General features: G+C 51.2%; 1 protein-coding gene across 6 annotated transcripts in view; it reads left to right on the forward strand.

The window, feature by feature from the left end:
* Nucleotides 1-24,855, forward strand: part of PDE4B (phosphodiesterase 4B) — a 191,148-nt gene that overhangs the window by 128,637 nt on the left and 37,656 nt on the right. For all 6 annotated transcript variants that reach the window (XM_083845730.1, XM_083845729.1, XM_083845731.1 and 3 more), the window contains 4 exons: nucleotides 2,943-3,137; nucleotides 4,588-4,624; nucleotides 4,708-4,778; nucleotides 8,046-8,095. In XM_083845730.1, the coding sequence (XP_083701856.1) occupies nucleotides 2,943-3,137; nucleotides 4,588-4,624; nucleotides 4,708-4,778; nucleotides 8,046-8,095 (353 nt within the window). The remainder of the gene's footprint in view (nucleotides 1-2,942; nucleotides 3,138-4,587; nucleotides 4,625-4,707; nucleotides 4,779-8,045; nucleotides 8,096-24,855) is intronic.

Here is a 24,855-nt window from a genome sequence, read left to right on the forward strand (position 1 = left end):
AATGCCGTGTTTTGGAAATCCATTCGGTGCCGTGGTGAAGGTGGGGCCGTAGCCAGAGGCTCGGGGCTCGTGCCTCAGGGGTGAGCCCGGGAGAGCGGAGCAGATGGGGAGCTCGGGGAGAGTCGGTGCTGTCGTCCCGGGGAAACGTGTAAATTCCTCGTACGAGCAAAGCCCACACAGCCCTGCCTGCCTGGCTCCGCAGTCTGAAACGCGTCTGTCCTTGTGTTTTATGTTACAGATTTAGAAGCAAAGCGCGAGGCTGCGTGGCTCTCACGGTAGCCATTTGGCTTGCAGTCTCTATTCAAATGCCTCCGAACCCCACGGAGCCATTTCTGTGTCCCAGCCTTAACCCAGAGCTCCCCACACGCCGAGGCTCCCAGAAGGAGCACGTTTGGGATGCCGCCTCTTCCTTGCGCCACCCCGCCGGGAAGTTCTGCGCCAGCCCCCGCTGGGGGAGGCAGAAAAAAAGGGCTTGGAGCTGCTGGCTGTGCTGGAGAGGGCGCTGGGGACCTGTCCTCGGCCGCACACGCTGGCAAAGACAGCTGGAAGGCGAAGGGGTCAAGGCCCTGGTTGGGTTTTTCCCCTATGGCAAAGGTCTGCGGCGGTTTTTAATGTAGAGAAATCGTAGTCGTTGCTGCCAGACTGCAGGATTTGGGCACTGGGGGCTTGTCTTAGTTCATTTTCTTTGTTTTCCGGAACGGTGCACGGAGGCTAGCTGTGTCCCACGGCTATGCGTGATTCCTGCCGGCATGCTGTTGCGTATTTCCTCCGTTCGCCCTCCGTGCCATAAAATCCTTCCACAGGTCTCCAGCCAGTGCCGCCGGCTGCTCGGGGAGCGAGCCGCAGCTAACTCCTGCCACCTGCTGCCTCCCTCCTCGCTCTTCACTTTATCCTCATTCTCCTTTCTTTCCTAAAAAGCGCAGAGGGATGGAGGAGAGAGGCCTGGCCGCTGAGCACCTTGCCCACCCAGCCGTGCCACGTCTGCAGTGCTCGTTCACGTGCAAAATAGGACCAAAAGGGGCAGTGCCCACCCTCTGAGGGGATAACTACAAAATCCTGACTAGCTGTCGCTTCTGGGAGGGGGATCCTGTGTTAACTCGGTGGCTGAGGACGTGGTTGGCCAAGCACGGGATCAGGCCCAAGGAAGGGGAAGGGGTGGCAGCGCTTGGTCTTGAGAGACCACAGATGCTGCAGAAATCTGGAAGACTTGCATGGGGCAGGAAGGCTGCTTCCTGGGGAGCTCTGTGTTGGCCAAGGTCCAACGTCCCTGCTTGTGACCCAGGTCACGGGGCACTGGGGCTCCTTCGCCTCGGGCTACAAAACTCCCTCCGAAGGCACTGAAAATCCCGCAGGGCTTGGGTGGGAGTTCCTGTGCCCGATAGGCTTAGGCCGGCAGAGAACTTCCTTCGTGCTGAAAGAGGGATAGGGGAGGGGAGGGAAGGGAGAGGAAGGGGTTTGAACATCTCCCACCCACCTCGAGACAGAGAAGCCATACAAAGCCAGATTTTAGGTGGATCCCCTCCATCCACTGCACATGCTCTATTACTGCTGTGTGGTCTTTGCAAAAACCCTTTTGCCAGCCTTGCCCTCTGCCTCCCTCCCTTCACTTCTACACTTTTTAAAGCTTGCATTTTACCTTTTCCTCCCAAAGTGTTTGCTGATGCCTGTCAGCAAGTGGCAGGTACAACAGCAAACCACCAGAAGCGCTGTGCCCAGCGAAATGCTCAGGTTTGCCTTGATGCTGTATTTCCATTTGTGTTTGTAAGCTTAATGTTCATGATAGAGGGCATTTGCGATAAAATGTTTTGAGTAATCAGAATTAATTTTCTGAGTAGGTATGGATTAATTATCAGCTGGTAGCAGTTTGTAGACATCATAGTTACAGCGCTGGGTTTCTTCTGTTAATTATTTTGTGGGCAGAAATAAAGTGTACTCAAGCAGTCGTTGGTAAAAGAGCAGAAAAAAAAAAGTAAAAGAAAAGAAATTAATTGAGCCAGGAACTTTTGCCTCAATGGGATGAGCGGGGTCGCCAGCAGCACGAAACTGGGAGAGGAGGAATGGGAGCAGCGAAACGGGAGTGTGAGGGCTCGGCTCCTGCTGCAGGATGGAGCCTCGGGCTTCCCAACTGGAACAACTTCCCAACCCGTCGCTCACGTGGCGTGGCCGGGACCTGGTCGCACATCTGGGGAGTGCATCAGGCAGGGGGGAGCGGGGGCGACCCGCTCGGTGGGCTGTACGAGGGGCGTCGCTGCTGGGGCGGCCAGCCTGACTTCAGCCCCGGGCCGCAACGGCCAAGTTATGAAAGCATCAGGAAGTGGGTGTAGAATGGAAACGGTGACAGAGGGCTCGGGTTTTCTCTTTCAAACCTCCCTTTTGCAGCCCAGCTGTTTGAAATTCGCTGAAGTAATTTCTCAGGATGGCTAAGATGTGAAATGTGGCTGAAACGGGAGGCCAGCGGCTTCAGACGCGGGTGCCCCATCCTCACAGCTCTTGCAGGATTTCAAAACCTTGCTCCATACCTGGACGAGGACGGCGTGGTGCTGCCAGTGTGCGGTTGTACAGTGCAGTGCCTTTAGTCCCCGTGAGGTTTGCAAGGACTGGGGTGAGATTTGGCACAGCCGCCTCGTGCGCGCTGTGCAACCGTGGGGCGAGCTGCAGAGCCTGGCACTGGTGCTCAGCTGCTGCAGGCTGAGAGCATGTGCAGGGGACAGAGCAGGTGAACGCAGGGGAGAAGCCTTGAGGGTAAATGGTGGATCTTAACGCAGAGCCCTGCTTGCACGCAATAGAAATACGTCGGCGGGAGGCTGCAGTGAATGCAGCACCGCGTCTTCTGCACTGCGCGAGGGATGGCGCAAGTGGCATCGATGTGCTGCACCTGGAAGAACGTGACAAAAAATGGCTTTTGGTAGGCACGTGTGACACGACCTGTGCTTTGTTTGCAGCTTCGATGTGGAAAATGGCCCGTCCCCAGGTCGCAGCCCGCTGGACCCGCAGGCCAGCTCCTCCTCGGGGCTGGTGCTGCACACCGCCTTCCCGGGGCACAGCCAGCGCAGGGAGTCCTTCCTCTACCGCTCAGACAGCGACTACGACTTGTCACCAAAGACGATGTCCAGGAACTCCTCTCTCCCGAGCGAACAGTAAGCACAAACTCGGCTCTCATCGTGTTTCACAGCAACTGCGGCTGGGAGCTCTGCGTGTCCTCCCGTAGTCCCCAGCACACCATTAAGAGGCGCCTATGGGTGGCTCCCACATGTCACAGCCCAAGCGCCCGAGACAGGTGCTCGCACAGCCTGCCAAGGCACGACTTCCTTTTCCCCATCGCACCCTTCAAATGCTCCCCTTTTCTCCACAATCTGGTAGAAGAGCTTTCAAAGCCGTGTTGTGAACTAAAAGGGAATGTTTGCACGTGCCCTTCTGCACTTGTTTTTCTCCGTTACGCTCTCACCGTGCGCTCTCAGTGCCTGGTTAACATCACCGCACGCCATTAGCCTGAAAAACAGAAATATGACCGTACGCATATTTACAGTATTCCTCTTCTCCATCCCGTTTTTCTGTCATGAGTTGTTTGTTAGAACCGAGTGAAAAATAAAGCAGAAAGCCGAGCCAGATGGTTGGCTTGAGAGGATCAATATAACTCAAAGCACAAAGCTTAAACGAATGTCCTGGATTTGCAGCCCTTTATTTTAAAAGGCAGTTTAAAGTTTTAAAGTGACCATTAAGCTATAAAAAAGTGCTCATAAAAAAGCTTGGCTGTTAAGAAGGCCCTACAGGTTTTGCCATGAAGTAGGAATCCAGATAGCAGCAGGATCCATTATGAGTTCCCCTGGAAGAGAGCATCCCTCCGTGCAGCCAGCGCGCCTCCTCTCCCTGCTTTCCAGCCGCGGTCAGGTCAGCCCCGCACAGCAGGAGCTCGGCCCACTCTGCGCTCAGTTTGGGAAAAATAGATCCCTTTGTACGGGATTTATCACACAGACACAAGTGCTTTGTGCACTCTTGCCAGCAAAATCCTTCCTATTGATAATGACGGTCGTGATGTATTTTTCTCAGAACTTGTGCTCACATCTTCCATGATGAAAATGGCCAGGCGAAACCCAGTGTTTGAATAACATTAAAGACTGTGACACAAATCAACAAAAGCCAGGAAATTCAAAGCCGACCTTTACCCAGACCGTGGCGGGTTTTTCCACCGCGGTGTGAGTGTGCTGCCTTCGCTTTGAATTTCCTGGCTTTTATTGCCCCGCGTTACCAACCCGAGCGATTGTTCCAGCTTGTCGGCCCTGGACGTGCCCGGCGAGCCGAGGCCTTCCCAGCGCCGGCGGTTTCGTGTGGTGTCACACGCAGAAAGGCTGCGCGGGCTGAAGGCTGTGTTCTGGGTGCAGGGACACCTGTGAAATGCTCCTTGGGGTGACCGGAGCGTTGCTTGGGGTACAGATCTGTCAAGAGTGCTCGGGGCTGGGGTTGGGTACGAGCCCGTGGTCCGGCGGCGTGCATCAGTGCCCCGCTCTGGTAAACGGGTCCGGCACAGGGTCCCCGTCCACGCAGCGTGCTGTCCGAGCTGACGCAGCCGTGTTCTTGTTTCCCCCGCAGGCACGGCGATGACCTGATCGTCACACCTTTCGCCCAGGTGAGTCGGGAGCCCGCTGCCTCGCGCCGGCTGGGGACGCGTTGGGTCGGAGAAGCGCTGACGCCTGCTTCTGCTCGCCCTAGGTGCTGGCGAGCTTGCGGAGCGTGAGGAACAACTTCACGCTGCTGACCAACCTGCACGGGACGGCCAACAAGTAAGGCGAGGCTTCTCCTCCCCGAGCGGGGCCGGGGCCGGGGCCGCCGCTGGTCCCTCTCCGCCCGCCTGAGGGCGCCCGGCGGCAGGGGCTGGGCCGGGAGCCCGGGGCCGGCCGGGGGAGGCCGCGCGACGCGGGTGTGAGGGGCTGCGAGGGGCCGTGGGCGCCGTGCCGTGCCCCCGAGCACAAATCCGCCCCCTTTTGGGCTTCCTTGGCCGTCCAGCTCAACCCGGGGTGCCGGCCTGTGCTACCGCAGGTGTTCACGAGGGAGGAGAGGCTGGTGGTGGATGGTGACGCCCGGCGTGGCTGTGGTGGCACCGCACGGGCGCAGCCACCCTGCCCATGCCACCGTCACGTCCCCGCGGTGTCCCTTAGCAGCAGTGACACCGAACAGGACCGAACTTAACGGCTGCTTTCACACTGAACAGGAGAAACCCTGAAACAGGAGAAACAAGCTCCTTCATCCACAACCCTCGTTTCCCCTTGGCCATTTACAGTGCGCTGGTCATCACCGTTTTCTGCCCGGCTTTGTCCCCGGAGAGCCGTTGTGCCCCAAACCACCATCCCTCGTCCCTGCAGGTGTCAGGTCTCTGAGGCTGTCTCTGAGGCTGGTGGCACCGCCTGCTCCAAGCCCCTCGTGGCACCTCGCACACCGCCCCGGTACCGGCAGCCACCACCGCCGCTTTGTGTCTGCCGGCACCGTCCTGCGCTCCACGCGCGGCCCGGCGTTTCGTTTGGGCGTGAGGTTTTCCTCCCATTGATTGCAGTTGGCGAGTTTTGATCGGAAATGAAGCGCCGCATTCCAAGATGGAGGTTAATAGAAAAACAGATGGCTGAAAAAATAGATCCGTTTTTTTTTTGTTTTTCCGCTTTGCTTTTTTGAATAGTTGAAGCATTTCGTTCCTAATGAGGAATCTGAAATTGGACGGGGCTGGAAGGAAGCGAGGGCGTAACCTGTAGGACACAGAGGCATCTCGCCGTGTCCTTTTGAAAACATTCCCAGATTTGATTGAGGTATAAAGTCATTTGCCCAGCCAAAGTAAAAGTCATTAAATGTTTAAGCCATTATGTGCCAAACATCCAAGTCCGTGGTGGAATGTGCTTCCAGGCGCTGCGGAGCTTCCCGCACAGTTTCCAAACAACTCTGCTGGGTTACAGCCGCGCTGCCAACTCATGATTTTATCATATGTCTCATGATATGTGGTATTTTTCTTAAACTTCTGCTCTGGGGATCATGAGAATCTCAGCTTTTCTTTAACCCTTCCTCATCCCTCTTTTTTCCTCCTCCTTCACCCCCACTGTCCCAAGAAAGAGAGAGAGGATGCTGTCCCACTTATTTACAGAAATGCTGGAAAATATGAATCTTAAGGACTGGGGAAAAAAAAAAACAACCAACAATGAAAAACAAGAACTCTTTATTTTTTTGGACTTTAACATCGGGGTTTTTAAGACAATTTCCTGCCTGGAAAAGAGGAGAGCGTGATTAATGGTTTCAGAGTGCCTGAGTTTGGCAGATGCGGCCGAGGACACGGTCAGAAAGCATCCGGTGCTGGCTCCCCGAGATGCCCATCGGCAAGGAAGAAGGAGTGGGAGGCGGGAGCCACGTGCACGTGGTGACCCAGAAGGGGCAGTGGCATTGAAACGCAGATCTCCGGGGCTCCGCTGCCCGCTCCCTGCCTGCTGTGCAAACCAGGATGGGCCCGGCCGGACGTAACTCGAGGGTGCTGGGTGCGGTGCCGTTCCCTGTTCAGGCTCTGACACGGGGAATACCCTTCCGAGAATGAGTTCACCCCTCCCTGCCCCCCGAAGGCACGTCTGTGCACCTCGGCGCGGTGGTGGAGGTACGTGGAGCGCTGCTCTCCAGACGCTGGAAGCGCCGCAGCCGCAGCGTGGTGTCCCCGCCGAGGAGTTTCTGTTTTCGAAAGATTTCAAGATTTGGATTTTCAAAGGCTCAGCACGGGCAGGTTGGGGCAAGCTTTCAGAGAAGTCAGCATCCAACGTGCTGGGCTGAGCCCTTCGAAGAATCTGTGGCCCACAGTTCCCTCCAGAAAAGCCGAGCCTTTGCCATCCCACCCAAAAGGCGAGTGCTGCGGCTGCCGAGCCGCCGCTCGCTGCAGCCCTGCTCGCCCTCGCCCTGCTGGTAGGTTGGGAAGCCAGGACCAAGGTTTTGGAGCAGGACCCTCGCTGCCTTACTGTAACACAGATCTTACCTGGCTAGCGAGGCCCTCCTGGAGCACTTCTGAAGAACCCCCTGGAGCTACAAGTGCAGCAGAATTGAGCTGCTCGCTTGCTTTGATTTTAGCTTCAAAGGAGAGCTGGCAAATAATGGATGTTTCGGTTCAGTGGCTGACTCAAAAAATTGGGGTTAGGAGGTTGTCTAAGAGAGAGCAGGGGGAAATCCGGCTTCAGTTAAAACGTATCAGAAACTTCTTTGGGAAGAAAAGCGCCAAGTTTCACTTTTGGTCAGCCTGAAATACCACGTTCAATCCCAAATGAAGTATTTTTATTTTTGTGTTAACTCCTTTTAACTCCTTTAAAAAAGAAGTCTGTTTTTTTAAAGTAAATTATGGTTTCAATGTGAAAAATCAACCGTTTTATTTGGCAAATGTCACAATGAAATCATCTGACATTTGGAGAAATACTGCATCATTTTTCCAGTCAAACCTGCTTGCTAAACTTGAGCCGATTTTTCAGATAGCTCTTGATCCTTCTGAAATCCAGAGTTTCCTGATGAAATTGTTGCTCCTAGTCAAGAAATGTCATTCAGCTTTGTTTCAGAGCTTGCGCTAGTGACTGCAGTGTCTCCTTATTTGTTTCCAGGTGCAATTCAGGCTGTTAACTCTGGGATTTAAAGCCTTATACCTGCACACTGGTATAACAGTTGACATTACTTCAGGGTCCTGTCCAGACTTCGTTGTCTTTTGGCCTTGATTCTGGACCCAGCGAGCCCTTCAATCACAGAAACTGGCCCTTGCTGACCTCTGGGCGTGTTTTGACCATGAAGCTGCCAAGGCAGTGTGGGATGATGGCACATCTTTTCGGATGTACGCTCTTTCTAGCATGTGTGTGTGCTTAGCTGGGGGACAGGGCATGTTTGGGTTTTTCTAACAGATATATTGATATTGCCCATTAACTGCCAAGTCATTTGAAAGAGTTTTGGGTTCTTTTTTAACATGGAAAAGGATTTCTAGCTATGGGAATGGATAGTAGCAGTACTTGAAGAGTTAAAGTAATACCTATTTATAGAGTCTTCTTTATCCCTTTTAGGAGATCTCCTGCAACGAGCCAGCCACCTGTCTCCAGAGTTAACCTACAAGGTACGTGTGTGACTTTGATAATCAAGGCCAAGTGAAGAGGAAGGCTAATTGCACATCATTTCACTAAGGGCTGCTTCTCTGCTCCCCCAGCCCAGCGCAGTTCTGGGCTTCCAGTGCTGCTTCTGGTTTACTCGTGCAAAACCAATACGGGAGAACCATCAGGGCCAGATTATTGTTATTGTAATAGTTTGGGGTTTGTGTTTATCCTTGCGTGTTAGCATAAAAGACGAACATGATTTTGGTTTGATAGTCATGGCCACAGTGACTGCTGCTCTTCTGAGTCCCTGTGCTGCACAGGCCTGGACAAGCACCAGCCTACAAGCCTCGAACAGGCTCAGACACAGCTGTATTTCTTATCCTGTTTATTTCAGTTGTTTGCATGTGCTCTATGTAAAAATTGCAATCTCAAAAACCTTTCTCAGGTGAAACTTCCTCCGCTTTTATTAGGCTGCCCTAGAATGGCTTTTTTTTTTTGTTGTTACGTTGTTTGTTTGCGCTCTTTTGAAATCTGCATTTAGCAACCGACCGAGAGCAGCAGTCAGTAAGTGAGGCTGATCGCATCGTCTTCCCTGCCTGTTCCCCTTCTGCGGGCTGCGGCCCTCCGTCACCTTGTCCTCGTCCCTGTGTCAGGTCAGGCACCGCAGCAAACGCCCAGGTTCAGCTTCAGCCAGGGAGGTGAACAACACTGAGCAGAGGCTCTGGGCAGAGGGCCCCGAGCAGTGCACTGTGTGCAGCTCGTGGTCCTGAGTGCTTGTGGGACCCCTCTCAAGATCAGAGCTGGTCCTACTGACGCTAGTTTAGATGTTACTCCCACAGAGACGCAGATGAGATTTGGAGGAGTGCTCGTGTAGGGTTTAATCTCAGCCTTTCTTATAATTCAGTGCTAGGAGGGACTAGTAAAATTTAATTATTACAGCGTGTGAAGCCTGGATAACTATCATTTCCTCTCATGCTGTGTGTTATTTACTGTCTGGGGACACGTACAGCCCAGGAGACTTCCGGGTTAGATTCCTCAAAAATAGTTACTGGAATGTGGAAATCTCAGATGCAGAAAGAGAACAGGACAACACGAGCTTCAGCTCCTTCTCCTTCACGCACTGTCTTGTGAGCAGCATCGAGTTGGGGCTAGCAGGAATGCAACTCGTCACTTTATTTCAAGATTTGTTTTAGCAAGACTTTGCTTCTGTGGCCTAGGTAAAAGAATTCATGGAAAATTTCATAACCTTTGCATAGATCTGTTTATATAGGCTACAGAATCTGATAACAGGGAGATAATTCCCTTCCAGGAATTTTTTGATTAATTTTCTTAGCACTTTCTGTGGAAACAATAGCTTTCTGCTTTTTAACACTTTGTGGACATTTTTCTACATTTATGAGGACATTACAGTGTGTTACAGTATTTGCAACATGAGCGGTACTTGATACTTTCTAGCTAGCCCAAGCTTCTAACACTGGGAATAGGTGAAAATTTCAGCTCCCTTTTTGACTGAAGGGTCTGGCACTTGTCGGGAAAGTTTTTTTGTTACTCTGGAAAGCTCAGAAAGAGAAAACAACTGACAAGAATCCAACTTTTAGCATTTTTAACCAAGCCCTTGTGATCCTGACTCACGATTTTCAATGTTTCAGTGCTCTGTGGACAGGTATGTCTAAATAAACTGCATTAACATCTTAACCTGAGGTGTGAAAAAAGAAAATGTCCAGTGGTGGAAGTGAGCCACGCTGGATGCCTTTTCCGTATGCAGATTTTTATTTAATACAAACGGGCTGTGGAAGAAGAGGCAGGAAAGCTCTGAAAAGCAGCCTGGTGAAGCTGCCACGCTCGCTGCCAGGCGGCTACGAGGCTTGTAGCTGACAGGGGACGCGCTTCGTGTGGCTCTCAGGTGAGGCCAGCTGAGAAAGCAGAAAGCAGTGAAGGCCATGTGCCTTCTAAGGAAGTTTCCATTTAAACGCAGAAAGAGCAAAGATCTGTAGGGGATATTTTTTTTTCGGTGCGTGCAGTTTTTTTCTTTTCCCCTAGATGGCTTCTGATTTGGAAATTAGGAAAGGAGGGAGAGATTTCCCTATCAGAACACTTCCACTTTTGTGCCAGTGGCTCCTGTGTCTGAAAGGGTGCCGAGTGTTTTTCCCATAAGCTTTGGAGAAGGAAACAGTAATGTTTGGATTGGGACTAGGCTGTGTTACATCCTTCTAGATAAAAGAATGTGTTTCGAGATGAAATGTGTTTATGTTCTCCAGACGGGTTAGCCGGCAAAGCTCGGTGTTTTATTTTAGCTCTCCCATGTCACACATTGATTCATAGATCTACCACAATCAATTGACATCAGTATGAGCACCTCGTATATGTCTCCTTTTATTTGTCATTAGCGGAGTGATTTATATCCTGTTATGAAAAGTACAGAACTCGGGGTTTAAAGCGAACTGGCATACATTAATAAAATTACCCTGGAGGGAGACAAATTGCATTCAGCGTTTGCACTGGAAGTAATTCGCGCCAGCTGTTTACTCCAGCAGAATATTACGGGATTTGTCAGTTGTTTGAAACAGAGAGGAGCCAAACCCACTGCTCGTGTGCTCCCGAGGAGTTGCATCACTCAGGACCCAGGCCCATGGCGAAATGAATGAGCTGTGTCGAAATTATGAAATTCCTCTTCTTTTTGCTTTCATTTTCTCGAAACCATGAAAAATTCTGGTCAGGTTTTTCATGGGACAGAGGGCTTTCAAAGCCGATACTGATGTCAGTGTAGATTTCAGAGCTTTCTTAACCTTACAACCACAGCCATAAAAGGAAGAGGAATATGCATTGGACATCCTGTGTTTTGTCCTTGGTATCAGCTTAAGTAAATCTGGCAGATTTTTCCTGTTATTTTGTTATAACCGCAGATCACAGGAACAAACAAAATTGCTTTTATGAATTAACTAAGAAGCCATAACATGGAAATATGAAGCTGTAGCAAAAAGTCCATAAATCCTTAATTAGCTCATGTACTTCACAGCTGGGGAGGATAATGGGGATTGGCAAGGCCGTGAGGTTCCTGAGCAGTCCGTGGCACTGCGCAGTGCCGTCGTGCAGTGCCAGGGTTGTGAACAGCTGCCAGCCTGCTACCTTTTTCGGTGTTACCGAAACAAAAGGTATAAAACCATTGTCATGCACGTGTCTGTGATGCTTCCTTCTCATATATTCCTTCTTTTTTTTTTTTTTTAATGTGGCCTCTGCCACAGCTCCTTTCTTTGACCTCTGCGCTGCCTCGGTCTCAGTGCATCCCTCCGTGCCTGCTCTCCGCGATTCAGCTCCCTCCGCCCCTGGTAGCAGCGAAAGGTTCAGCTCCTGCCCAGTTAACTCAGCCAAGAAAGCCTGTAACCAGCAACAAGTCTGGCAGTTCCTGCTCAGTTCTGTTCCTTCCTCCATATTTATTTTCGTTGCTGATCCTGATTCCCTCCAAACTAAATCATCTTTAACTGGCAGCCACATTCAGCACAAGCCTCTCGTTCTCCCACCCGCTTTAGTACAATCTTTTCTCCGTCTGTTTCGTTTCCTTTGCGTTTTTTTCCAGTACTTTTTCATACAGTTTCGTTTCCTTTGTGTTTTTCCCAGTACTTTTTCATGCTGTCCCGTTTAGCAGCGCGGGATCCGTGCTGTTTGCTTAATCCCAGTACCAAGGCCTCAGCGTCACCGTGCGGTGGTGGCTGTGGGCCTGCTTTCATGCCTGGCTTCGTGCTTGCCCGAAGCAGCCCAGGCTCTTCAGGGCATCACCTCCACCTCCACCTTCACCGTAAAAGCCCCTCATTTCCCGTGTGTGTGTGTAAAAGGCCCCTCGTTCCTGGCGGGCGCTGCTGCCCTGATGAATCCCGGGCCGCAGAGGAAGCGCCGCACCGGTGGGGATGCCACGGGGAGCGAGAAGCCGCCGCTGGATTCCCAAGGGGCTGGGGAGAGGCGGCCCAGCTCTGCTGGCAGATCGGTGCCCATGACAGCACAGGTCATTTCCCCCCAGCACAGGTCATTTTCCCCCAGCATTTCTCTCGGGAGGCCGGGGCACTGCAGTGCTGCTCACGGGTCCCCTCGCACGGTGTGCTCCCTGCAGCCCTGGGGGCGTTGCAGAAACTTCTCCCAGGAGCAGGCAGCCAAGTGCCCCTCGGATACTTTCAACACTGAATAATTACAGTATGTCCTCACAATTAATTATATACCTAGCAATATAATATAGCTGATTGGCTTTGCAACCCGAGGCTTCGGGGGGTGTAGCGCTTTGGGATATGTCACACACAGGCTTTTCAGGGCTCATGGGATTAAAGCTTTGTTAAAATTCCTCTCTGGGGGTGGGAGTGAAAGATTGGTATTTTTCTTGCTTGTGCCTCAGTCTCTGCTTCCCTGCTCATCCGCACGTTTGTCTGCACTTCTCACATGCCTTTACACGAACTCAAAACTCGTACTCTTTCATTTTTTATGTGGGTGTAAGACGTACACAGACTCGTGCACGAACATTTGTATAAAGCATAAACAAAAGACTGGATAAAGCTGGTGCTCGTGCTAATGAGAGCCCCAACTTTCTGTAGGAGTTAAGAAGCCCTGTGCATCAAAGTTACAAATATCTATAAATCCCGTGTAATTAGCACGGAGCTGGTGCTCTTGCACCAGACTTCCTCTGCTCGGCGTGCGGACAATGGCTCTGGGCATCTACAAAATAGATGATTCATCCTGAAATTCTGTTCTCGTGGTTTGCTCTGCCGTGAGTTTGGCTGAGGACTGCAAGATCTGGACTTTAGATTTTGAGGCAGCTTGTGCAAGTCGATGCCGTGTTTTAGGCTTTCAAAGAGTGTGCGAGGGGAGCCGCATGCCACCAGATAGCCGAGCCAAAAGTAACTGATTGCGCACCGTAAAGCAGTGGGGCTGCGCGCTTATCTGCAAATGCTGCTGCCCGCAAATGTTGCTGCTAAGGGCTGCGGTCCTGTAGTGATGCAGATGATTTAGAAACTAGCAAAACTGCCGAAGAAATCAGATAGATAGCAGCTGAGTGACGCGACTGCGTAAAATTAAGGCCGTTGAACAAAGAGGTGATTCGTGCTGCCGGGGGAAATCAAAAGCGTGTTTCGGAGCGAGCCGTAAGAGCTACCTGCAGGAAAAGGCCCGCTGACATCCGGGGGCCGATCCCCGCTCGGCGGGGGCAGTTCATTCCCACGGCGAGTCCGTTTCGTGTGTTGCTCCTGCCTGCGAACACACACCCCCTGAAAGTTGGACTCATGCATCTTAGTAAGTATTTCAGTTATGCTATTGACGTCAATGCAGTCATTAAATAGATTGCCGGCCCTCCCATCAGCAAACCTGTGCCAAAGACCTAGAGGCAGACACATTTTAAAAGAAGAACATCAGGTTTTCTTTTAGCAATTGGAGAGAATAGGGGAAAAGTTGATTCTGAAATCACCGTGCCTTGCAATACTACCAGTTTTTGTTGTTTTTTTTTTCCTTAATTTTCTGAGGCTCGTTTTCTGCAAAGATAATGGCTGCGTTTTATTTAGCGCGCTGTCGTTACGTTACTGTGCACGTAAACTCCAAATGAGGCTAAAGTGTAATTTTTTGTGATCAACTCCAGCTGAAAAACGACACCCGTTTTAGGTCTCCTGGCTAGATTTATTCGTATATCAAGTAACAGAAGGTATTCAGGCAAACCTGCTTAGCCTTTGACTCCAGAAATTCTGCAAGGGTTGATTTCATGACATCTATATAAGAAAATAGCCGTCGTTTCTCCTCGGCAGGCTCTGAAGACATACAAGCTAATCGCGGCTCCATAGCAACAGATGAAAACTGTTTTCCCCTCCGCCCCACCTGTGGATGTCACATGAAGATGCTACACGTGCTGCTGCCATCAGGAGCCTGTCACTCCCCGGGGCCCAGCTGCCACCGGCGGCCCCGGGGCGGCGGCGGGTGCCAGCGGGACTCCCCGCGCGGTCCTGCGCTGCTCTGGGCTCCGCGGGCTGGGCTCTCTGCTCCTGGCCCTGCTGGGGCACCTGCATCCCTGTGCCACCTCTGCTGCTCCTGGCCCCGTGTCGGGAATGGCCCCGGCCGTCGGACGGGGGCTCCGGCGGGGCGGTGAGCTGGGAAGCTGAGGACATGCGCAGGGGGCACCCTCACGCAGGTGGAGGGAGCGCCCTTCCCTTGGCGAGGTCAGCAGGTACGTTGTGATCGACTGCAGAGTCGGTTTAGGAGCTGAAACACTGGTTTTTGGTCATCTCACTGGTGATCCCACACTCTGCTGTGTAGCGTAAACCCATTAAAACAGTCATAGGTTATTAAAAGGGCTGCTGGCTGATTTCTTTGTGAATGATCCAGCCAACTGCGAAGCCAAGGTGGCAACGAGGCGGTCTTCCTAGTGGCGTGCTTTCATTGTGTCCCCACGTTCACTCTGCTCTTTAAACACAGGTCAAGCCCTGAAAGCCCTGCATTGCTTTCCTCAGCTCCCATTCGGGCGGGATTGCTTAAGGCCTCCGTGAAGACAATAAGGCTTTGCCATCGCTAATATCGGAGTTGATAAAATCTGTGTTTCTTTTGTTTTCTGCACAGAATGATAATAGCTGTTGTGGGTGCGATTTTGACATCGCAGCCTTCAATGCACTGAATCAGTTCCATATGAGTTTGAGAAATACGTACTTGGACTGTGAAAAAAAAAAACACAAACCAAAACAAACAAAAGCACCCAAACCAAGCTGCTGGCAGGCGGAGTTATTTTTTTAGGTTGCGGGACACAGTTTGTGCATGCCTTAGTGATGAATAGGGTTCTTCATTGTCCCACTGCTTCGAGCCCCTTCAGCTTCCATGTCATCAGCATTTTCCAGCCAGAGAGAGCTGAAACGGGCTCCTGAAAGCACCCATGGCTCATCCCCGCAGCAGCTATATATAAGTTTCTCCTTCCTCCCCCGAGGTTGAGCTCACTGCTGCAGCATTGTGTCCCGGACACAGCTGGCAATGGGAGTGTGAGAGGCTGCATCGGAGTATCTGTGCCGAGACTTTCCCAGGGTAATGCACCGCACAAGTCCCAGAGGCAGCAGCCTGTCCTCGGACAGTCCCAATGTTCAAAGCTGTGTCCTCCTGCGGGATCTGATTCCGAGTGTAAGTCGCTTTTTTGTTGTGTTTTAAAAAGTAAGTATTTCTGACTTTGTCTTGTGATTGTCAGCAGCCAAAGCTTTTGGTCCGTAGCCGGGCAAACGCTCCCGCTGAGCGTTTGGTATTTATTAGTCCTGGTGGGAGCAGTTTCTAGCTCGTAGGGACGCGAGAGGGTAAAGCGCCGGCCTCGACGGACAGGATTTGGATTTGTTTGGTGTCCTCAGCGGGGTAAACGCTTTGCCCACCAGAGCTAACTGTACAGGACGGCATAACAATTGTAAAGATTAAAAACAAAAGATCTTTTAAAATCGATATATATTCCAGGCAGGGTTCAAAAAGGGAGTAGGGGATTGCTGATGCGCTTTTCCGTCTCGTCAGTGCCTCCGTTCCGAGCTGCGGTTCGGACTCGGGGGTCCCCCCATGGCAGCACCGAACTATGACCCCCCCGACTGCCTGCAGCCTTCAGGTCACCCAGAAATGCTGGGGGTTTGTTGCCGGTATCTTTTCATTTCCTGATCGACTGAAGAAGATTTGTATAGCTAAGCGTGTTATGCCTATTAATACGGGCATAATGTCATTGTGCAACTGGTAAAGAATGTTACGCCAATAGTTAATGAAACGTTTTAGCGTAATATTGTTTTCTCCGTGAGAAGTGTCTGTGAATGACAGCCTTAAGTATTGTATAATTGGGATACTTTTTTGACAGAAAGGAAACAACTGTTAATTATTTATGGTTATTAATAAAACATGCTAGGTTCTTAAGTTAATTCAGTTCACTGGAAAAATATGTACGCTCGCAAAGATTTACATTTTTAAGCAGTGAACTTTAAAAAGCATCTAAACACGTCCCTGTGGGATATCTTTTCGTGTCTAAAGGTATCGCTGATTGGCTTTGTCGTGCGTTCAGGAATTTAATCATTTTAGGAATTCAAAATGAAAAAAAAAACAACCTGCAAAACCTGGCAATGCATTGGTTTGATAATTAATGTCTTTTGGTTTTGCGTTCAGTACTGGGCCTGTCAAAGGCCGGAGGCAAAGAGCCTTTCATCAGCGATAAGGGGCGTAGGGTCTGACCCAAGGTTAGGTGCCTGTTATTTGGTTTTTGCTGTTTACTAGGAGCCACGATCAGTGGCCATTATTAAGTACTGAATACTTATGTAGTTAATTTATTTTTTAAAAAAGCTGTGCTTTCAGATATAGGTACTTTAGTATAAATATCCTGCTGTCGTAAGTATAGCTTTGCAAGAGGAAGCCGAACGTCTGTGCGTATGAAAACTCCTCTATCACACCTCCACGCTCTTCAAAAGCTCTACCAAACAGACGTTTTCGCATCGTGCCCAGGAGACTCTGGATTCCAGCCCTTTAAACAAGGCTGCTTTGGATCCAGCATCCCAGGCCATAGGGAATATTCTAGACACCCCAATGTCTTCACTTAAAACGAATTGAATCCAGTTAGGCCCTTCGTGCTGCAGGCATGTGTTCAGGGAGGCTTTACAAGCGTAGCACTTAATACCAAAATGATTCTAAAAGGTCACATTTTACAACCAAGGTATTTTTCTTTAAATACCGCGCATTAGGCCGATGAAAGCAGGACAGCCACAGCAATTGTTGGCTTCTGTGAAAAAACAGCGTGCTCTTCCGAGGAGCAGAGGAGCCAGCCTGGCCTCCTGCTCCTGCTCCGAGCTGCGCGAGAGGTGCCCGGCGGCGGCGGCACTGCTGCGATGGGCACGGGGCGCTCGGGTCGGCACCGGCAGCACGTGCTGGTCTGGGACAGCCCGGACGATGGGCTGAGCACGGCCCGGGGCCAGTCCCACTAGCAGAAGCCCAAATAAACGCTCACAAGCTGAGGATGCACTAGCGAGTAAGGGTGTGCAGGTTGTCGTTCACAGATTTTGCTAGCATTTGGCGTTTGGGAAGGGCTTTCCTTCCCTTCTTCCCAAAGCTGCTTCTGGAAGAGGAGAAATCCAGACCCAAGTTTCCAGTCTAACCGGAGTGTCTGCTGTTTTAGCAGTAATTCTTTATGGGACATGGGCCACATCCAGATCCTAGTCAGACGCGTTAGTTGGGCCTTCTCCTTTATTTTTTGGGCAGGGTATTTCCCGAAATTCCTATTGCTAGAATGTCACCAACTGTCAGCAGCTTCCTGGGTTTCAGCGGTATCGTGTGAAACTCTTAAATATTTCCATCTATGCTCAGCGGGAACACGCTACCCAGGTATAAGCCAAAACTTCGTTAATCGCACTTTATAGATCAGGAACCGCAGAACTGGAACGCAGAGGAGATGCTCCTCGCACCACATTTTTCAGCAGCAGCTGCTCGTTCTGAGCCGGCGTTTGTAACGCGTCCAAATGTGGTCAATTTAGTGTGCCGCTAGAATGCCTTTTATTGCAAATTGCCTTAAATGGAAAGCCCCGGGCAGCTGAAAATCAGATGTTTCGCAGAAATTGTATGAATTTCACTGAACTTATGACACAGAATTAATTACTTCAGAGAAGTAGCGTGAGTTACAGCGCTGAGACCTTGGCCAAGGCTAACATGAGGTGCCTCTACTGTGCTGCTGAGTGTAAGAAATCCTGAAAGGTGCCACATAGCATAAAACTTAAGCAGCAACCACTGGAATAATTTGCAGTAGGTCAACCTGTGGTTGACCTTCAGTGGGGGACATTTCAATTTTCACGTCCATTTAATCTGATATTTTAACTCAGACAGTTAATAAGGGTGCCGTTAGTGTAGCTGACATTTTGATTTCCTTGTATTTGATTTGAGGAGATTACATAGGTGTATTTTGAGGGCCTTAAATAAATATATTTTGAGGCTCTTAAATAATATGATTTGAGAGGGGAAGGCCGTTCTTGCCTGCAGTGGCTGTAGCGATTTGGCAAGCACTTGCACTTCCAGGCCTGCCTGTCGGTGCTGGGTTGGAGTTTATCCTCCCTCTGCCCTTCGGGGCAGCTTTCCGATGGCTCAGCCCCAGCACAAGGGCCTGATTCAGGTCAGCACCGAGACCTCAGGCTCGAGGAAAGTAGTCCCGCGGGACTCAAACCTCCACGTTTAGTCACTTTTCTGGCTAAAATGAGCCAGATGTGAGAAGAAACGCAAATTGTTGTCTGGTGTTTCTATACAGAACCTGTTTCTGCTTCTGGATAGCCACGTAGTGATTCCAACGCTGTGTCCCTGGGTCTGTCAGGCAAAATGTGGTCCAGTTCTGCCCCGTGTCCCAAACAGATCTTTAAAAGGTGACCAGGGTGTGATGGCCCCGGCCTGAGGGTGATTCAGAGGCATGGTGGAGATCAGCACGTGAAACTATTAATACGGAATATTAGAAGCTGTCAAAACAAATGATGCTGGTTTGTAGGATACTGACATCTCCCTCTTCCTCCCCACCCTTTTACCCGTGGGACTTAATCTGTGATTTTAAACAGATTATTTTAAAAGGCTGTACGTGCGGTTTAGTAAACATAAAGCGCACTGAGTCACAGCTCCGAACAGCTGAAATGGTTTGCTAGGGTAGATTAATACAGATGATTAGCACAATGAATAGTTTAGCTCTGTTTTCGGCTACTGCAGGTCTGAAGATTTGTAGTTTTGTGACTTAGAGCATACTCCGAATGTTCGCAGAGTTACAGCGTGTGGATGTGTTAAAAGTGAATCCATACGGCTCGGGGTGCAAGCAGAGAGCTCTCTGAATGACTCTAGCCTGACAAGTAAAATATCCTCATTTTCAAAAGCTGGGTGATCGCGGATTAAGTAACATCTTTTTAAATTGCATGTGCTTCCAGATTATTCAAGCAGTTTCTGCTGGTTCTGCTCTATGACCAGCCCACGATCTCCAGTGAGCAATCCTCTGACTTCCCACAGTGCAGCTTAATACAGTCACAGATCGGTTGATAGCGCTTACTCAGAGTATCACCTGAAAACCAAATATGTCAAAACAGGTCATTTTTTGCAACGTGCTGCATACCTGAGTGGCTGGGCTCAGTGCAGGGTAACGATATCTTTGCCTTTCAGCAGTAGGATGACAGTCATGTGCATTTATTTTGAGAGGCTAAATAAGGACATAAAGTTCAAACAAGGTAAAGCAGCGAGGTAGGCACTATTACTCTGTGAGCGCATAAAATATCTATGGTAGCAGGAAAGATTAAAATTACAAACAAAATCAATTTTTAAGCTTCCGTCCCTAAGGATAATGCTTTCAAGAAATTAATTTAGTAATGAAAAAATCTATTTAATTGTATTTTATAATTAATATAATGTGTCTGGCATGCTGGCTGAACACATAATGGATGACTGCATGGCCAGGCTTTCAAGGCAGGGAGTGGGGCGTACGGGCACGGCGGTTTGTGTGTGTCCTACAGAGTTCCTGGGAGTTATGGCCAGGATGCTTTTGGGAGCCACGTTCTTAACTTTCCTATGGAAGACCTTAAGGAAACTAAGTTGAGATGAAATGGAGGACAATTTTATGTTAAATTGTGACCTTTTCAGAAGCTAAGGAATCTGAGTTAAACAGGTCTAACATTTTTCTAACAGCATGTTCTACATTGCTACGGTCACCTGGGTGACCTTATTCTGACCCTCCTTTAAGAATTTCTGAATAATTTGCCTCATAAAGAGCTAAGGATTATTAATTAACTTTGTCTTTATGTCTAAAGCCAGTGGCTGAGAGGAGCTTTTCAGGTAGATCAGGCACCGTGCTTTGTAGCTCCAGGATTCGTTCCTGAGGTTCCTCTTCCATTCCCTACCCCAGTGTTTGTTTCACCACAAAGGACTTTCACTCTTACAGAACACGTATACCATCAGATTTATTATCTCCAGGTTAACCTGGTTCAAAACTGGGTTTAATTGCTATGGATGGCTTTGTGGATGAAAACGTCTGAATTCTGTGGCAGATCCAGATGCAGACTCTTTTACCTGTGATTTACAAAAGTGAAATGAAAACAGTGAAATACGGTGCGGCTCGTCCTTTACATCACTCATGGTTTTTCCCCTTGTTGAATCACAATCATTGCTGTGGTCTCCTGTCTAGATAGCTCCTTCTGTGTCTGAGGCCTGCTGTGAGAGCCAGCTCATGGTTTCCCAAGGAGGAGTTTCCAGGGCATCAGGAGGGGCGCAGGCACTCCATTTTGCACGGATGCGTGCACAGAAAGCTCGTGAGGGCCCCAGCTCCTTGATTTCTGCCGTGGGGCCACGTGGACAAGAGCCCTTGCTCCAACACACGTCGTCAGTGCACGGCACAAGGCAGCGAAGTGCCGAAGCCTTCGGACTCGCTGTGGGTGAGCCAGCTCCGGAGCCGGAAGCCGTCTAGCCACAACAGCACAGGATGGTGCCCCACCTAATTAAGCCTGTTGAAAGGCAGGGCTAATTAGTTTAGGTGGAGTGCCTTGTTAGCACAACGATGTTGCTTCCAGGATCCAAGTTGGTTTCCCTGCACGTGTAAGCTTACCATCCCTCTCCGAGCCAGCCCACATGCACCCAGTGAGATAATACGCTGCACGGTGCTGCTAAATCCTAAGTGGGCAGCTAGGTAATTTCATAATCATATCCTGATTTTTCAGTGCCTTTCTCACACTTGTGCATTCACATGCACGCCATGTGCTCAGGAAGAAAACATTTCTAGTCACACACTAAAATGTTCATCTTGCTGTGATCCGGCCTTCCCTTGTTTAGCCAGGGAAACAAAAACACAGTCCGGGCACCCCGTGGTGTACAGGATGCTGGAATTGGGATTTAAATCCTCGTCCTCAGTTCTAGATCGGGGTTGCGTGCTTATTTCTGCCAGTGGTCCTCTCCTCCCCCAGGCTGCAGCCCCCTGGGACAATTTCATGTCCCTTTGAGGAGCATGTCCGGTAGAGGTGTGATGGGATTCACTTCATTTAAACGTTTGTGTCAGCCTTGGGAACTGTGGTCTGTGTTCTGAAACTCGTTCGAGGCATGTATTAATTTCCTGGCGAAATGTCATCTGAAAAAACATTTTCAGCATTCCTCCTCGAGATCTCTCCCGTATGTGTGCCGTCGGTCTCTGCACTTCTGCTAGGCTCTAAGGGGAGAGGTACCCTCTTACGTCGTGTTTCTCCTTCTGCCTTGTGATTAAGGCAGGACAACAAGGAATCGAGCCTGGTCAGTAAAACGATAACGTGCCAAACCGTGTGTTTGCTCCCCGAGATCGAGTTGGAGCAGAGCAATCTTTCCTGTTCATTCACCAGGCCAAGATTAGATTCTGCCCCTCTTGCCATTTCGGCTTCTCCCTGTCCCTGGACCGAGGAATTCCTACTATGCAGGCAAATCCCGTTCCCAGATTCCCCCGTGATATCACTGCTAAGTGACATCTGACAAAATGCTTCCTGCATTTTGTTACTTCCATTTGGCACCATAAAAGCACTGTCACTTACGCTCCTGATTTGTGGCAGCCGCAATGTATTGTTCCCCCTGGGAGGGGGGAAAGGAGGCTGCAGGCACTGCCCTGTGCTAAAACCCTGCAGGTGAGACCCTACCTCCAATCTAAATCCTTCTTCAGAGCTTCTTCAGCTTTCCTCACTCATTACCATTTCAGATTAAATGTTTAGGCTTATCTTCTGATCAGAAATGGCTTCTCTGGGAGGTCTCCTAGTCTTCTATTCACCCCCCTTAAGGTTTTCATAGTGTTTGTGCCTCGTTTTTGCACCTCATTGTCATGCAGAAGGTGCAGTGGGGAATCTTTATCATTTGTTTTTATGCTGTAACATTTAAAACCGAGGTTTAGACAGCTGCTTTAGAGCGCACGTGCATCAGATGCCTGCAAACACACCAAGTAAATGTAAGAGTGCTTTCTGAGCTTAATTCAGGACCTTAACTTTTTGTTAGCTCGTCCTTTCCAAGCGGTGTCCCGTGCTCTCTTTCGGTTGGACAGATGTCGGCATTACTTTTTCTGCGGGAATGGAGATTCATGACAAAACGTGTTCTACTCTCTGCGGCAATGCCCAGCGAAGCTTTGGTCCTTCCTTCTGAGCAGCATTTGGTAAATCCAGATCTTTGCAAGGCAGTCCCTTGAGACCAGCACTCTGACTCCTCCGTCAGCTCCTTGTGCTCAGCCTGGCGCTGAACTGCTGGGGTGGTCCCAGCCGCGCGTCTTGGTTGCCTCCTCCAGTTCATCCTCCTCTGCTGGAAGGAGCGGTGCTCCTGGGGCTCTCGGTACCCTGCTGCCCAAGCCAGCCGACCATTAGAGGACTGCCTGCAACGGTGCGCGCTGCTTGGGGGCACCCGCAGCGATTGCCACAAAGCCCAGCGAAAGTATCGGGAGAGCTGTGACTTCTCCAGCTCCCAAGGTACCAAACGGCAATCGCCCTGCTCTAGATTAATCGGTAAGCAGCTGCCCGCTTACTGCTAACAGTCAGGGGTCTGTTCGTCGAGTTGCCAGCCCGTGCGGGTCCTTGCTGACCCGATTCTCACGCCCCGGCCGCGGATCCGCCCAGCTGCCCACGGTGCCAGTGGGTACAACGTGGGCGCTGCAGGTTTGGCCAGTTCTGGCCGAGCTGGCTTCAGCGCTCCCAGCCCCGGGCTGACCTCTTGCTATGGGTTTCCTTGAAGTGTTTCGTTTTTGCCTCGAACCAGGGGCAGGGCCCCCTGTGGCCGCTCTCCCTGCCCTCACCTTGGGGTGGTCACGGGGATCGCGGTCGAAGCAAGGCCTGGGGTGGCCACGCTGCCCAGCACCAGGTCTCTCCGGCGTGCCAGCTGCTCGTAAACGCCTTTGTTCGCTTTTGAGGGCTTCCATTCGCTGCTTGGCCTCAAGATACTGTCATTGCCACGAGATTAATGCAGCCTAAGCAGCCACCTAAAAATTACAGGCCGATTTTGAAGAAAACGCACGGCGAGCTGAGGAGCCAGCCGTCCTGCTGTGCAGGAAGATCAGGAATTTCAGCAGGAGCCAGCTCGATGAAGCAAGGAGCGTCTTAGTGGACCAAAGTGGAAAAGGAGAGCAGGGAAAGAGTGAGAACAAGGACTTGTAACACAGGAGGGATATAAAAGCTTTGTGTAGGTGTGGGGGCTGATGTGGGGCAGGCCACAGGCCAGCTGGAGCTGTGACTTGCGGGGGGCGTGAGGGGAAAAGAGGGGAAAAGAGAGACCGTGGTGTGGAGTAGAGAGGGAAACCTCGGGGAAAATGTGGGTCCATTGATCCGTGGGGGAAACAGCCTAGTGAGAGCCAATGCACAAATGGCTGAATTGCTCATTCTTGCCACAGCCGTCCCAGACAAAGCCTTTGCTGGGTCTCAGCGCCTGCCAGTGCCTGGGAAGGAGAGGGATGGGGAGCAGCAGGTCAGGGGCAATTTGGAGGGGGTGGCTGTGCTCAACTGCATGGTGCTGGGCAGGGGTCAAGCTGGAAAAGCTGGTGGATGTGACTGCAAGGATGCTCTGAGTCGTTTGTGAAAACCCGTGGTGCTTGGGAGCGTCCGTGACGGCTGGAAGAAGGATCCTTCCTGAGAAAAGCGAAGGGGGCCTGGGGAGCCATGGAGCGGTCAGACTCCTCGGTCAGCACGGAGGGTGGTGTCCATTTCTGAATGTATAAGGACGTGAAATCAGGAACGGTAAATGCAGATTTGTAGGGGCAAATTCTTTTTGAAAGCTCTGACCTCCTTCTGCATTGGCTATGGGGACGGCGTGGCTGTGGGGACGCGGGGCAGCCTGGGTGGGCACACGAAGCGGCGCTTTGGCACCGTTTCCCTCAGCATTCCCCCCTGGATGCCGGGGCAGCGTGGGGGGCCCAAACAGGATGGCATTGCCGGGCCTCCGGGCTCCACCTTGTCCTGATGGCTGCTGGCAGAGGAGTGCCTAGCAGTTCCCTGCAGCTACTGGGAGGAGTGGTAAGGCGGCAGCAGCAGCAGCAGCAGCAGCAGCAAGGCGATGCTGGTGGTGAGCCCCAAAGCCAGCGCTGGGGACAGTGCTGCTCTGGGGGGGCTGGAGCAGCCGCCCCGTGATGCTGCAGCAGCGAGGAGCCTCGTGCAGCTGACGGGGGAGGACAGGCACCCCCAGAGGGTGATTCAGCCCCTCGCAGGCGGCGTGCTGAGAATAGACCAGAATCACCCTTTGGAGGTCCCAGTCACTTTCCACTGACTGTGCAGGGAGCTTAGGTGATTAACTTTTAGCTGGCTAAAGATAGATCAGATGACCCCCCACACACACCCCGGTGACATTTCTCCGGGCTAATATTACTGCTTGTCAGTGGTGCTCCGGTTACATCGCAGCTGGCTCGGTGGTCGGGCAGCGATCACATCGGCTGTTGACTCAGAAACATCACCGCTACTATGGCACTGAATGACTAGCAGACGTCTTCGCGCTGCGAGCCGTGTAAGCCGGCCGAGTCACGCTGCAGGCATTCCTCCCGTCACTGGGAGCCCCCGCGCCGGTTGTTAAATGAGCCCCGTTCCTTCTCGGGACCACCGCGGCACGGGGACGCGCATGGCTCGGTCTGCCACAGTCCTTGTGTCACTCCCCACAGGCAGGACATCTTTCTTCCTCCCTTTCTTTGCTTTCCACAGCGCCGTGTCCTCCCGCTGCTTGCTCCCTGCAGCCTTTCTGCTCGAACCTGGCCGAGCCTTTGCCACTGCTGCGGGTGCTGCTGCAGCCGCTGCCTCGGCACCCTCGGCCTCTCCGGAGCCACTTCTCTGGGGCTGAGTTTTCCCAGCAGCTTTTCTGGGCA

The sequence above is a fragment of the Anser anser genome, assembly GCF_964211835.1.
Source record: "Anser anser genome assembly, chromosome: 8".
In the NCBI taxonomy this organism is placed as follows: Eukaryota; Metazoa; Chordata; class Aves; order Anseriformes; family Anatidae; genus Anser; species Anser anser.